General features: G+C 45.3%; 1 protein-coding gene across 2 annotated transcripts in view; it reads left to right on the forward strand.

Annotated features, from left to right (window-relative positions):
* The first annotated feature begins 7,239 nt into the window (after nucleotides 1-7,239).
* Nucleotides 7,240-14,111, forward strand: part of SLC38A11 (solute carrier family 38 member 11) — a 42,901-nt gene continuing 36,029 nt past the window's right edge. Inside the window, exons 1-2 of one of the 2 annotated variants that reach the window (XM_077319857.1) lie at nucleotides 7,240-7,461; nucleotides 13,946-14,063. In XM_077319857.1, coding sequence (XP_077175972.1) covers nucleotides 7,420-7,461; nucleotides 13,946-14,063 — 160 coding nt within the window. In that variant the 5' untranslated portion in view covers nucleotides 7,240-7,419. Of the gene's footprint in view, nucleotides 7,462-7,931; nucleotides 7,962-13,945; nucleotides 14,064-14,111 lie in introns of those variants that run through there. The other variant, XM_077319858.1, reaches the window with a different exon arrangement.

Genomic DNA, 14,111 nt, shown 5'->3' on the forward strand with positions numbered 1-14,111 from the left:
GGCACTAGTCGAGGCCAGGCGGGCTTCCTTGGGGCCAGGAACAACATGTAGGTTAGCCCCCGCAGAGCGTAAAGCCCTGCAGGGGATATAGGGCAAAAGGCGGTCCCTCATATATGCTGGGCCTAGACCACGGATGGCCTTGAAGGTCAAAACCAAAACCTTGAACCTGATCCGGAAGGCGACCGGTAACCAATGCAGCTGCCTCAGAACTGGCTGGATGTGAGCCCTCCATGGTGTAGCTGTGAAGACTCTAGCAGCCGCATTTTGGACGAGTTGCAGTTTCCGGATCAAGCCCAGAGGCAGGCCGGTGTAGAGCAAGTTTCAGAAATCTAGTCTAGAGGTGACCGTCGCATGGATCACTGTGGCCAGGTGTTCGGAGGACAGATAGGGCGCTAGTAGCCGAGCCTGGCGAAGATGGAAAAATGCCCGGCTAGCTACCTGTTTAACCTGTGCCTCGAGTGTTAGTGAGGCATCAATGGTCACCCCTAAATTCCTGGCCTGAGATGCGATATTAAGTTGCGTCCCGGCCAGAAAGGGTAAGCGCGCTTCCTGATCTGCCCCCCTACGGCCCAACCACAGAACCTCCGTCTTGGAGGGGTTGAGTTTCAGGCGACTCTGCTCGAGCCATCCAGCTACGGCTTCCAAACATCTGGCAAATGGATCTGGGGGGGAGTCCGGGTGGCCATCCATGAGGAGAAAGAGCTGGGTGTCATCAGCGTACTGGTGGCAACCCAGCCCATAGCTCCGTACCAGTTGAGCCAGAGGGTGGATAAAGATGTTAAATAATGTAGGAGAGAGCACCGAGCCCTGTGGGATCCCACAAGGGAGCCGGTAAGGGCCCGATACTTCCTCTCCCACGGCTACCCTCTGTGTCCGGTTTTGGAGGAAGGAGCGTATCCAGCGTAACGCTGTACCCCTTATCCCCGTACCGGCAAGGCGGCTCGCTAGCAGCTCGTGATCGACCACGTCAAACGCGGCCGACAGATCTAAAAGAACTAGCACAGCAGAGCCACCTCAGTCAAGCTGGCGACGGAGGTCATCCAACAAGGAGACCAACACAGTCTCCACCCCATGACCAGGGCGGAAGCCAGACTGGTATGGATCAAGTGCCGAAGTATCTTCCAGGAACGCTAGGAGCTGGTCCGCCGCAGCCTTTTCCACCACCTTACCCAGGAACGCTAGATGCGCTACTGGGCGGTAGCTTGCAGGGTCATGTGGGTCCAGGGATGGCTTCTTGAGGAGAGGGCACACCATCGCCTCCTTCAGCACCTCAGGAAACTCCCCCAACTGGAGAGAGCAGTTAACAATATCCCTGAGCTGCTCACCTATCCGTCCATCCCTCCCCTTAAGGAGCCAAGACGGACAGGGATCAAGGGGGCAGGTGGTTGCCCTCATCCTCCCCAGCAACCCGTCCACTGCGGATAAAGAGAGCTGCCTGAAGCCATCAAACGTTACCTCCAAAGGCGGCCAACGGGCCTCTAGTTCATTAACTGTATTAACTGTAGCTGGAAGGGAGTGGCGGAGCTACAAGACTTTATCCGCGAAATGGCTCGCAAATGCCTCACAGCTGATGTCAAATTCCTACTATTTTGGCGCCCATCTTCCAGGGCGGTAAGAGATCTAACAACCCTAAATAGTTGAGCTGGGCGAGAGCTAGTGGATGCAATTTCCACGGCAAAGAAGTCACGTTTAGCCGCTTTCACTGCCATCTCATACGCCCTCATAAACATGCGATGAGATGTTCTTGTAGCCTCATCACGGGCCTTCCGCCACACTCGCTCTAGTCGTCTCAATTCCCTCTTCTTCTCCCGGAGCTCCCCAGTATACCAGGGTGCCCGTTTGAGTCGAGGGCAGAGAAGACGTCTAGGAGCAATCTTGTCTATAGCAGCCGACAGGTGGGACTGCCAGTCCTCCACCATGGCCGCTAACGAGATGCCAGGAGGTTTCGGGTCCCGCAGAGCATTCTGGAAACCAATTGGATCCATGAGTCTCCTAGGGCGGGGAAAAATGTGCCCGCCGCCCAACTGGGGAGGGGGTGGGGTCTTGATCCGAGCCCACAGGGCATAATGGTCTGACCATGGTAAGGCCAAAGCTGTATCCAGAACCACCTCTATTCCTGCCCCAAAGATCAGGTCGAGGGTGTGGCCGGCCTGATGGGTGGGCCCAGCAACATAGGGCCTGCAAAACGGAGGTCTTCCACCAGGTTTATAGTTGGGGCCAATGCTAGAGCAGGTGGCATGGGTCCCTCTAGGCATTGGCGCCTGAACATCTTGGAGCCAAACATCTTGGCTCCCCCCCTTATGCTGCTCTTATAAGACCTTTCCTCTTTTAAGGAGGGCTATGGTTTTCTTGCCATCTGTTGAGGTTTTGTTGTATTGTAGTAATTGGGGTTTTAATGGGGTTTTACTGGATGGATTGTTTTGTGTGACCCACTGCAAGCCGGTTTTTGAGAGCGACGGGCTATAAATCCAATGAATAAATAAATACTGTCATTTCCTCCATGAGAATTGATATCTGATTCTTTGGCTTCTGTCCAGTAATTTTCTCTGTTGTTATTTTTTCTCAGCCTATCCTACTGCACAGGATTATTGTGAGCATACAAGGGGAGTGAACTATGCATGGTACTTTAAAGCCATCTCTTTGGCTTTGAAGGATTCCATTTTGACCTCTGTGGTTTGCCGTAAGCCATCCATGTATAATTACAGTGGGAATCTTTATTCAGTTGGAGGGGGGACGACATAAGCTCCTGCCAAGCTAAATAGTTCCCTTCATTTCTGAGCCAGATTCATGTCAGCTGATGGGTCATGCACATTGTATTTCTTAGGGTATAGCTTTGAATATCACTGATGAGGGAGTTTCTGAACAACCGACGCATTAATGCTAAGGAAGAAAAAATGCAACATATTCACTGGCTCCAATGCAATCCATAGATAAAAAAAAACTGTTACAAGGCCCATGAAAATCCTCTGTTATCAGACAGCTATGCAAAGTGATCAATGCAGGGAATCCCCTGCTCTATCAAACCAGGGATTGCAAACTGGGAATCTTTTTCTGCCTGCCACTAAGCATCTGTTTGTTGAAGGATATGAAAAAAATTCATTAGTGCATCCAAGGATGAAGCTGTATTAAAACCCTTTGACTTTTTCAGGGCACAGTAAGGAATCCCACAGTGGCTTACACCTTTCCCTTTCTCTCCCCACAACGCACATCCTGTGAGATGGGTGAGGCTGAGAGAGCTCTACGAGAAATGTTCTGTGAGAACAGCCCTAAGAGAACTGTGACTGGCCAAGGTCAACTAGATGGTTGCATCTGGAGGAGTGGGGAATCAAACCCGGTTCTCCAGATTAGAGTCTGCCAGTTTTAACTACTATACCATGCTGGCTCTCTGCTAGTTAAAATTCAGCTGAACTGATGCATCTGTGTATTACAGTCAGAGTAGTTCAGCAGTGGAATAGGCTGCCTAAGGAGGTGGTGAGCTCCCCCTCACTGGCAGTCTTCAAGCAAAGGTTGGATACACACTTTTCTTGGATGCTTTAGGATGCTTAGAGCTGATCCTGCGTTGAGCAGGGGGTTGGACTAGATGGCCTGTATGGCCCCTTCCAACTCTATGATTCTATGATTCTAATACTAATCTTATAATACATAATCCCCACAAGCTTCCATCTAACACATGGAAATGATAGACAGCTATGCTGGAAAAGATGTTAGAAATGGGAACCTTTTTTTTCTGAATGCCCAGAAGTTTTGGATTTGGGTATCTCATTCTTTTCAAACAAGGGAATCCTTTTCTCCATAAAGCTTTTCAGACAGTGAATGACTGAATTAAATAGATATGCTGCATCTTCAGAAACCCACTTGCGATGGTAAAAGCAATACAATAATCTTAACAATAAGAATGTTTGGCAAGCCATTTGAAAAGAAACTACACATTGTGTTTCTTCACACTGGAAATTTTGCTCCCCCTCTCCAATGAATATATGTTTTAGAAAGGCTGAGAAAGTATGCAAGATGAAGATTATGTATCATCATCACATCTATACTAACTTGTGTAGTTGACTAGACCAGCCATTCTCAATGGGGGCCCATAAAGCCCACACATTTGAAGGGGGACACAGATTGAAAAATGTGAGAAGGAAAGCCCAAAGTGTTTTTGGGAGACCCTGGTAAAGAACCTATGAAATACATTCTTTGTCACATATGACATCATTAATTGCTATAAGGTTTGTCCTTCATCAAGGAAAAGAAAAAGAAATAATATAATCCATACCTTTGTATGTGTTTGAATTAATGCAGTCAAGAAAAACAAATGAAGACACACTTTTCTTGATTCTTGAAATCTGTCTTGCACATATATAAGGCAAGGTACATCAAATATACTTTGTTAAATCTTAGCTTAGGCCTTTTTTAGCTTAGCTTATTGCACAAGCATTAAACTCAAGTATGTAATACACAGATCTTAAGCATATGTTCAATAGCATTCCTTGGATTTGATTAATGTATACCGACCCCTTAATATTAGGTGTGATTCTTGTTTGCTGTTTACCAATTCTTTAAAGCATGGGAGGGGGGGAAATCTTGGATTTTAGGCTTAGGGCAGGGCAGTATAAAGTTATTCTCCACTCCTGGGTGTTTAAAGCCATAGTGAACATGGAAAATGAGCAGCCTATAATCCTAAAACCCCCAATGCCATTCATTGAACCCCCAATGTATTCACTGTCCCTCAAGATTTGCAGATTGCTCCCCTGGAGACAAAAGCCACTGTTCCAGGGTAAGGTGTACAGGAGCCTTGCAGTGATCAGGAAACACCTTTTGGATCTAACCCCTTGCCTTTTTCAGAAGCACAAATTTAATTTAATCCTTATTCCAAAATTACAATATCACCAACAGCAGATGGCAAAACTGATCCTTACACAAAACAAGAGTTATTCTGGTCTGTCCTTTGATTTCACATTTAGACTGGAGTAACTGCACTGGAATCATAATAGTCGGATTGTTATGAATGTGTCATCTCTACAGGTCTTCTTTGCATATTGGTCAATAGTCCAATAGCCACTGCCCAAGGTAATGAGCCTTTTGCGTGGATAACCAAACCAGTTTGTTTGCTAAGCTTACTCATCTTCCTTCTGGATACTTTTTGTCCTCACTCTGTGTGTTGACTCAGATGTTGAAATCGAACTGGGTAGAAAATCCAGCCACTTGTGAACTGGTTCCCAAAGTTAACTAGCATCTGCTGAAAAACTGTCATGGCAACCCAATCGCACTCTGGAAAAAGACACCTCTTGTGTAAGCTTCAAAAGGTCATTGCGTGGATGGAAATAACAGTGTTGTTTTGACCTTTCACAAACCTCTAGCTCAATGCCACAGCCACAGCATGCTTACTTGGAAGGAAACTCCATTGACCAGAGCAGGATTTGCTCCTTGTATTCAGCCTATGCCCATCAGGCCAAGAGGGGCAGTGTGGCGTAGCGGTTCAAGTCTCAGACTAGGACCATCTGGGAGCTCCAGGTTTGAATTCGCACTCTGCCATGGAAGCTTCATGGGTAACCTTGGACCAGTTACTGATTCTCAGCCTAACCTGCCTCACAGGGTGGTTGTGAGGGGAAAAAATGGAGGCAAAGAGAAGAAGAGTTGGTTTTTATACCCCACTTTTCACTGCCTAAAGGAGCCTCAAAGAGGCTTACAATGGCCTTTCCTTCCTCTCCCCACAACATGCACCCTGTGAGATAGGTGAGGCTGGGAGAACTCTGACAGGACTGGTCAGAACGGAACTATCAGGGCTGCAACAAGCCCAAAGTCACCTAGCTGGCTGCATGTGGAGGAGGAGTGGGGAATCAAACCTGGCTGGCCAGATTAGAAGCAGCCGTTCTTAACCACTACACACCATGTTGTCTCACAGAATGATGAAAGCTGTATATTACAGTACTTGACTGTATATAGCCAAAAGCTTTTACCAAACAAGGATTATTAATCATCATTAATCATCATTTCAGATTGGTAGTTCTCATTGAAAGTACTTTAGCTCGGAGCTTCCTGGCTGTGTGAGACACGGGAGTCAGTATCTGATAACAGGTTCATTTGTCAGAATCATAGCTGTCGACTGGGTATTATCTTGACAAGGAATTTGTCTCAAGGTACAAGGAACAGGCAAAAATAGCTTCCCACACTAAATTCCCACATATGCAGTGGCGATGAGGCAGAGGTGCCCAGAAAGCATAGCTGATGGCACTGTGTCAAGCTGTAAAGATGTTAATGCCATTCTAAGCTCATATTCCGTTATACATATTCCGTTATACGCTCTTTTTCTGTTGTTTTACACCATGGGACTGATTCTACCTGAAGAACTGAACCTAGCTCGCCAGATTAGAAGTCCGCACTCCTAACCACTACACCAAACTGTCTCAGGGCCCAGATAGGACTGCCAACAGACCTGGAGACAAATGCCTACCTTTTGAATAGGGCCTTAATGGGGCCTAGGCTTTTCACAGCCTGGGGTAAATAAAAATTCCCTAAATCTGAATAAAGGGGAACACAGAGAGAGACATATTTCTTCTTAGTCTCCAACATTTGTTCTCTGTAACATGTGGATCTCCAGACTGCTGATTGGGACTCTCTGTAAGGTACCTTCTTGTTTTCAGTCTATGCCCAGCAGTCCAAGAGGGACAGTGTGGTGTAGTGATTCGCCTAACAGGATTGTTGTGAGGGCAACATGGAGACTTTGGGGGTGGAAGGAGGCAGGATTTGGAGTGGGAAGGAACCCCAATGAAGTATAATGCTATGGAGCCCACCCTCCAAAGCAGCCATTTTCTCCAGGGGAGGGGCCTGATTTCCTAAGCTGTAATTTCAGGGGATCTCCAGGTCCTACCTGAAGGCTGGCATCCCTACATTGTACAGGGCTACAATGCCATACAGTCCGCCCTCCAAAGCAGCCATTTTCTCCAGGTATGGAGGCTAATCTCTTTAGCCTGGAGATGAGCTGCAAGTCCAGGAGATCTCCAGGTCCCACCTGAAGGCTGGCATCCCTAGATCGCATTCCCCCCCCCCCCCCAGCAGAACTGATCTCCGTGCCTGGAGATTCCTGGAGTATAATTGCAGGGGATCCCCAGGTACATCCGTATGAGCTTTCTCTGTTCTCTCCCCCCAAGCTTTGCCCTGACCAGCCTCCCCGTCTGCACTACCCCAGGAACCTTTGCCCTCCCCGCCGCGCGCCCACACGCACGTGCTCGTGAGATCCCCGCGAGGCAGCTTAACCCTTGGCGGCCCGCGGCGGGCGTTTGGCCGCGGCTGCCTCTGGAGCCGGACCGCCCGGGAGCCTCCTCGCCGGCCCAGGAGTTCAAGCCAGTTGCCGGCTTTGGCCACGCTCGCGGGTGGAGCCGTCGGCCCAGAGCTGGCCCGGGGGTCACAAGGGGAGCCGGAGCCGCCATGGAGGAGCTTAGGCAGCCCCACCCGTTGCCTTTGCCCCAGGTAAGCGACCGGCTGCAAACTTGGGCTCACGGCGTCCGGAAACTTCATGGGCGAGTATTGCCCTCCCTCCCCAAAGCAGCTTTTCGGCGGCCGGGAGCCTCGGCGAGGGACCTTCGCGATGTGAATTGGGAATGGCGTGGGGGTGTTGGGGATCACTGAGATCCCAGGCTCGGTCTGCCCTCTTCCTTGGGAGTCCTTCCGAGCAGGGGTAGTCAACAAGTGGTCCTCCAGATGTCCATGGACTACAATTCCCATGAGCCCCTGCCATCGTTTGCTGGCAGGGGCTCATGGGAATTGTAGTCCATGGACATCTGGAGGACCACAGGTTGACTACCGCTGCCGAGGAAGCAATTCTGCCAGCGGATGCAGTCCTGCGGAAAGTTTCTTCCTTTGAGGACGGGGTAAGTGCCGGAATGGCCGGGAGCAACATCAAGCAAGCAAGAGCACCCCCCCCCCCCAAATAATAATTACAAAAAAGAAGAGAGATGCATCACAGTAAGGTGACCAGATTTTAACAGTTGTAAAGCGGGACACCATTGCCCCCGGGGGGGGGGGGTCTTGATTAAAAATTTGGTCTATATGGAGCAACACAATTTCATAGAATGCATAGAACGCAAAAATAGTATTGTAATATATATAAATTTTTAATTTCAGCATAATTTGCCAGGTACCCCCAGATGTCCCTCCAAAAGTGGGACAATCTGCTCACCTTAATTACAGACACTTGGGAGAACAATATTTCAGAAATGAAAAAGGGCAACTCTCACCACTTTATTAACCGGTTCCGGGCCAACATGCCCCTGGAACACCCCGGAATGGGCATTAAGCAAACAAGAGTACCACAAACAACCGCGGGCTGCATTACAGACACCTGGGAAGAATATTTTAGAAATGAGAAGGTGGAAATTCCACACATTCATCACGCCCAGGTTAAACTGCCTTGGAGAGGCTGGAAGGGGCACTAAATAAGTGACCGTATGGTAAAAAACAGTGGGATGCATTACAGACAGTTGAGAACATTATTTCAGAAATGAAAAAGTAGAGCTCCCTCACTTTTATTAATCTTTTCCAGGCCAAATATCTTTAGAATCGCGGAACAGGGCAGAGCAGGCATTAAACAACAAATGGTATCTCAAAAAACAGTGGGACATATTTAGGGCACGCCAGAATAATATTTTGGAACTCTGAATGTAGAAATATTGTGCACGTTCACCAGTTTGGGGCTAAAATCCCTCCAGAACACCCCGGAATGAGCATTAAACAACCCATAGTTCCTCAAAAAACAGTGGGATGCATTCAAGGCACTCCAGAACAATATTTTGGAATCAAAACCAGAACTACTGTCCGCAGATTAACCCTTTCTAGGCCAAAATGCCTCCAGAATGGGGGGGGGGCGACGAACTATTCCACAGTTAAGTGGTTGCATACTAACCTGAGCAGAGGTTTTCGGAGAGGTGCTGGATAGTTGTTGCTCATGGGCTCAGCAGTAGTCAGAACAAACCCTGAGTCAACTAAAAACTTCAAATTTGCAGCACCTCTCCCAGGAATTTTATTATTGTATTTGTATTTATAGACCACCCAGCTGGCTCGTGGCGGTTTACATAAAAATGTGAAGCTTCACAAAACTTGCTGGCTACATAGGAAGGCATCCTGAGAAGAGATGCTGAAAGTAAGCGTATGCTATGTCTGTATTTAGAGTTCCAAAATATTGTTCTGGAGTGCCTTTAACAAGTCCCACTGTGTTTTGCTGTTTCAGTATGTTGGTCCAGAGATGTTTTGACCTGGAAAGTGTTACTATAAGTGTGGAAGTGTCCCTTTTTCATTTCTAAACTATTGTCCTTGAGTGTCTATAATGCATCCCCCTGATTTTTGCAGTACTCTGGTTTGTTTAATGCCTGTTCAATGGTGTTCCAGAGGCATTTGGGGCCAGAACAGGTCAATAAAGGGGGGAAGAGTTCCACTTAATATTTTGAAAATCCAAACACATAAATATCATACACTTATTAACCTGTTTTTTTGTAGTACTATTGTTTGTTTGCAGTACTATTGCTTGTTTAATGCCTGTTCCTAAAGGTAAAGGTATCCCCTGTGCAAGCACCGAATCATGTCTGACCATTGGGTTGACGCTCTCCAGCATTTTCATGGCAGACTCAATACAGGGTGGCCTGTACAAAAACACAATAAATGACATTCCGAATGTTACAGTTGACAATGCCAGTAATGTACACTGTAAAGTTAACATCTTTAAACTTCCTTAAATTCCATTAAAAGTTTACAGACCTGGTGTAAGGAAGTTGGCAACTTCCCTTGGGGCTTGATGGTAGCTGCAGTGGGGACTGTGGAGTCTGAAAGTTGTGCAAGAATGCCTTCCCTGCTGAGATGGAGTCTTTCAGGCTGATGGACGGCTCCTGTAAAGAAAAACTGCTGACAGTGAAGGAGAGGAAGGTCAACAACCTACATCTGATGCCTATTAGGAGGGTGTTTGTAGCATTGAGACTCCATCTTTCCCAACAGCATCATCCTCCCAGAAAGTAGCAGACTCAAAGTTGTATCTGTGGAAGCCAGGATGTAGCTCACCAGTGTCTCTGCTCCATGTTGGAGTTATTAAGTTTTCTTTTTATTGCAACAGAGAAGTGGACTCTTTCTTATTTCTTTCTCTTTTTTTGCCAGATTCAGTGCAATGGGTCTTCTTTGTATTCCCTAGCATTCTCTCTCTTCTGAGTAAATTTTTGAAATATATAGTAAGCCTGTGCCTGAGACTTCTTTTTATTAAAGAAGTGCATTAGAGAGGTGAAAAGACCCTGAAATTGAAAGGACAGGATAGCTTCTTTCTTTCTTTCTTTCTTTCTTTCTTTCTTTCTTTCTTTCTTTCTTTCTTTCTTTCTTTCTTTCTTTCTTTCTTTCTTTCTTTCTTTCTTTCTTTCTTTCTTTCTTTCTTTCTTTCTTTCTTTCTTTCTTTCTTTCTTTCTTTCTTTCTTTCTTTCTTTCTTTCTTTCTTTCTTTCTTTCTTTCTCCCAATCCATATACCTGGCACCAACCACACTGAAAATTGTCCCTAAGAAGAGGTCGTACTATCTGTAAAGTCCTTTGTTGGTGGCCTTTGTCCGCCCTCAATATTTCTAGAGAATCTTAGCATTCTTAGCATTTCTAGAGAATCTTAGCATTCTTTCTAGCCTGGGATGTTGGAGACCAAATCACAATGTTTGTGGGTAATATGACAATGTATGTGGAAAAATTATTCTGTCCTTAGGTTCCTTAGCCTTATACCTAAAAAAGGACACTATGGATGTGATCATTATGACAATCCCACCTGCTGGGTGTGTTTTCATACAATTTAATAATAAAGGCTAATCCTCAGTGATTGCAAGGTAGCCTAATTAGAAATTAGTATAGTCTTAATTAAAATAATTAAGACCTCATATTATAAAATGTAAAACAATAACAAAATTATTAAACATAATAGACCGTATATACGCTATATAGAATCTGTGATTTAATATCCCAAAATACTCAGTAGCTGCAGTCAAATTTTGCTATTCTGTATTTGCCAGTTTTATCAGTTTTCTATCCATTATCGTAGACTGTACTTCCACTCATGAGTGAATGAATCGTATCTACTGAGTATCTGAGTAATATTTTTCTACTGGTTTCATAGGATATTCAAGAGTTCCTAGGATATCCAAAAGCTCCAGGCATTTACTATGATCTCTCACAGGAAAGCCATAGAATTCCACTTTTTTGGTGTTTGTCAGTAATTTTACCGGGTCTTACCTGGGACATGACAAGGAAACCTGGCACATGACAAGGCGAAAGAATGAATAAGGAGCAGGGTAATAGATGTAGATAGACAGCATGATATCAATAAGATCTTGGACCCACTTTTTGGAAAAAAACCTTCTTAACAAGACTGTCCTGATGCCATATCTAACTGATCTTCTAAATTCTGAACAAAGAAGAACTTTCACTCCTCTTCATTATAATGCTCTCCCTTCCGCTTTTCTGGAAGGAAAGTTTAAGGGGCTACCGATAGAAGCATGCAAGTGTGTCTCTGACGAAGGCCAAATAGAGACAGCTGAACATGTCCTATTTGAGTGTGGACTCTATCGTCACCTCTGTACAGATTCACTGACCTCATTGCTTGCAGAATGCCCCAGAGGACTGAGGAAACAGTGTCTTAAGCTAATACTGTCAGACACAAAGACCTAACGAAAATGATTGCCAAATTTGCTTGGATAGCTATAAAAATAAGGCAGAGCTGGACCAACCCTATATCCTAATACTTTTACACTGGATCCATATGCAATTGTTCTTATGTCTTGTTTTTATCCACTCATAATTGATTTTATATCTGTAATTTTATATTTTCTACTGGTTGGTCTATAAATAAGTAAATAAAAATTGATTAATTGATACCTGTTCTTCTAACTCTTAGTAATATCTTACCTTCTCTCTAGATGCCTCACTTAATTCTTCTTTTCTACACTCAGACCAAACAATGATATCCACCACTATTGCCTTTCTATGCTGCACAAAAACCAATTCTCCATCTATATTCCTAAAATGGAGTTCATGAGGGATTATCCAGCCCTGCTTCTTGGCCTCATTTGCTGAAATACCACAGATTTGATTGAGCCTGTTGATCCTCATCTCTTGAAGGATCAGCCATTGACCTAAAATGTGGGACCCTTATTCATCTCACCAGGCATCTTCTATACCTTCTATGCACTTCCTGGATTCCTCTACCAAGAAACTCTTTCAGGGATCACATCAGATCTTAACTTCAAAGCTGTTATAAACGGTCTTTAAAAAATCCATTCCTACCCATAATCCAGCTATTACTAGTGACATAATCTTTAAACATCTCCATTTTGCTTCCCTGACAGACTAATGACATCCATCTTTCAAATTCTGTATTCCTATAATCTCAGGGCCTTGGTAATATTTCTTTAACTTGTTCTTAATGCCAAGTGCTATCTTCATCAATCTCCTTACCTTCATCCTCCCTCCTCTTCCATAAAAATAGTAGCTCTTCTGGAATTCCCCTAATTCTATCCATAACTCATATTTATCCTGCACTTTCCCAATTCTACACACTTCCTACATCACATCATCATCCTCTTGAGCTGTTCCACACAGTCCAGTCAATCTCATTGTAGACACAACCGTTTCAAAATAAGCTATTCCAAGACCCCTATCTTGCAGGTCACAATAAAATAAAATGATTGGTTGCTGACTTTGGCAAATCACCTTTTTAAACAGACTCGAATTCTATCATCAGGGTTGTCTTGCTAATCTCAACATGACCTGAGACATATAATATTCTATGTGCTGCTTGTATTATTAGACCTTTCAGCAGCATTTGACACAGTTGCCCATCAGCTTCTAGCTCACCACCTTGCCAATGCCGGAATTCTGGGGACAGCTGCTCAATGGCTGATCTCCTTTCTCTGGGATCGCGGACAGAGGGTGGCACTAGGAGAGAGACCTTCACGCCGCTACCAACTCACATGCAGAATCCCGCAAGGAGCAGTTCTCTCTCCAATCCTTTTTAACATCTTGCCTTACTGGTATGGAAGTTCGGGCTGGGTTGTCACCAATATGCGGATGACACCCAGCTCTTCCTCCTGATGGATGACCACCCTAATTCTCCCCCAGAAGCTTTAGCAGCTGGAAGCAGTGATGAGGTGACTCAAGCAGTGTCATCTGAAGCTCAATCCTTCAAAGACGGAGGTCCTGTGGCTGGGTAGGAAAGGTACGAGCAACGAAGCACATCTGCCCAACCGGGACAGTATGCAGCTTCCCTGAGCCTGCTGTGTAAGGAAGGATCACATCATGTGACATCGGCTGCTGCCTATGGTGGAGTCCAGCTGCCCAAACAGAAGTCAAGTCAAGTGTCAGCTTTAAGCCTCTTTTCCTGGTGCCAACGCTTACCAGCCAAGTGCTGGCACCTGGAAAGACAATTGAAATCCACTTTGTGACTCCTTTGGGCTGTGAAAAGCAGCGTAGAAACACCAACTCTTCTTGTTGATTCACCACTCCTCAATATACTAGTCACAGTTCTGTTAGAGGTTTTCTTGCAGAGCAGTTCAGAGCTCTCTCAGCACCACCATCACCACCTCACAGGGTGTCTGTTGAGGGGAGGGGAAGGGAAAGTGATAGGAAGCCACTTTGGGTAGAGAGAAGTGGTGTTGAAATACCAATTGTTCTTCTTCTTGTTTACTCAGAGGTAAGTTTGTATGTAAGTGTGTGAACAGAATTTCAGCCTCGACATTCTAAATGGGATTGTGTTCCATGTTGGTATTGCTTGGATCCCCATGGTTTGATTTGTCTTCAGACTCCAAAACTATGAGTGTTGTTTTTTGGGTACCCCATGAAGCTCAAATAGTTCTATTTCAGGGGAAATTGGAGTAGAAAACGTATTTGTATGCTTATGTGTCCGTGCTGACAATTTTCCCCTGACATCAGTTTTACTGTATTGAAATAGGAGGAAACAGATGAAAAGACAGACCTGGTTTATAAGCGGAGGAATAAACAAGGAACTAGTAACCTCTCATCAGCTGCTTTTAACATTATCAACTCTATCATAGGATCTGGTATAATAGGTAAACATATCCCCTAATGTTTAATGTTTTTCTGGGTTTATTACTGAT

This window comes from Paroedura picta, chromosome 2 (genome assembly GCF_049243985.1).
Source record: "Paroedura picta isolate Pp20150507F chromosome 2, Ppicta_v3.0, whole genome shotgun sequence".
NCBI classification, from domain to species: Eukaryota; Metazoa; Chordata; class Lepidosauria; order Squamata; family Gekkonidae; genus Paroedura; species Paroedura picta.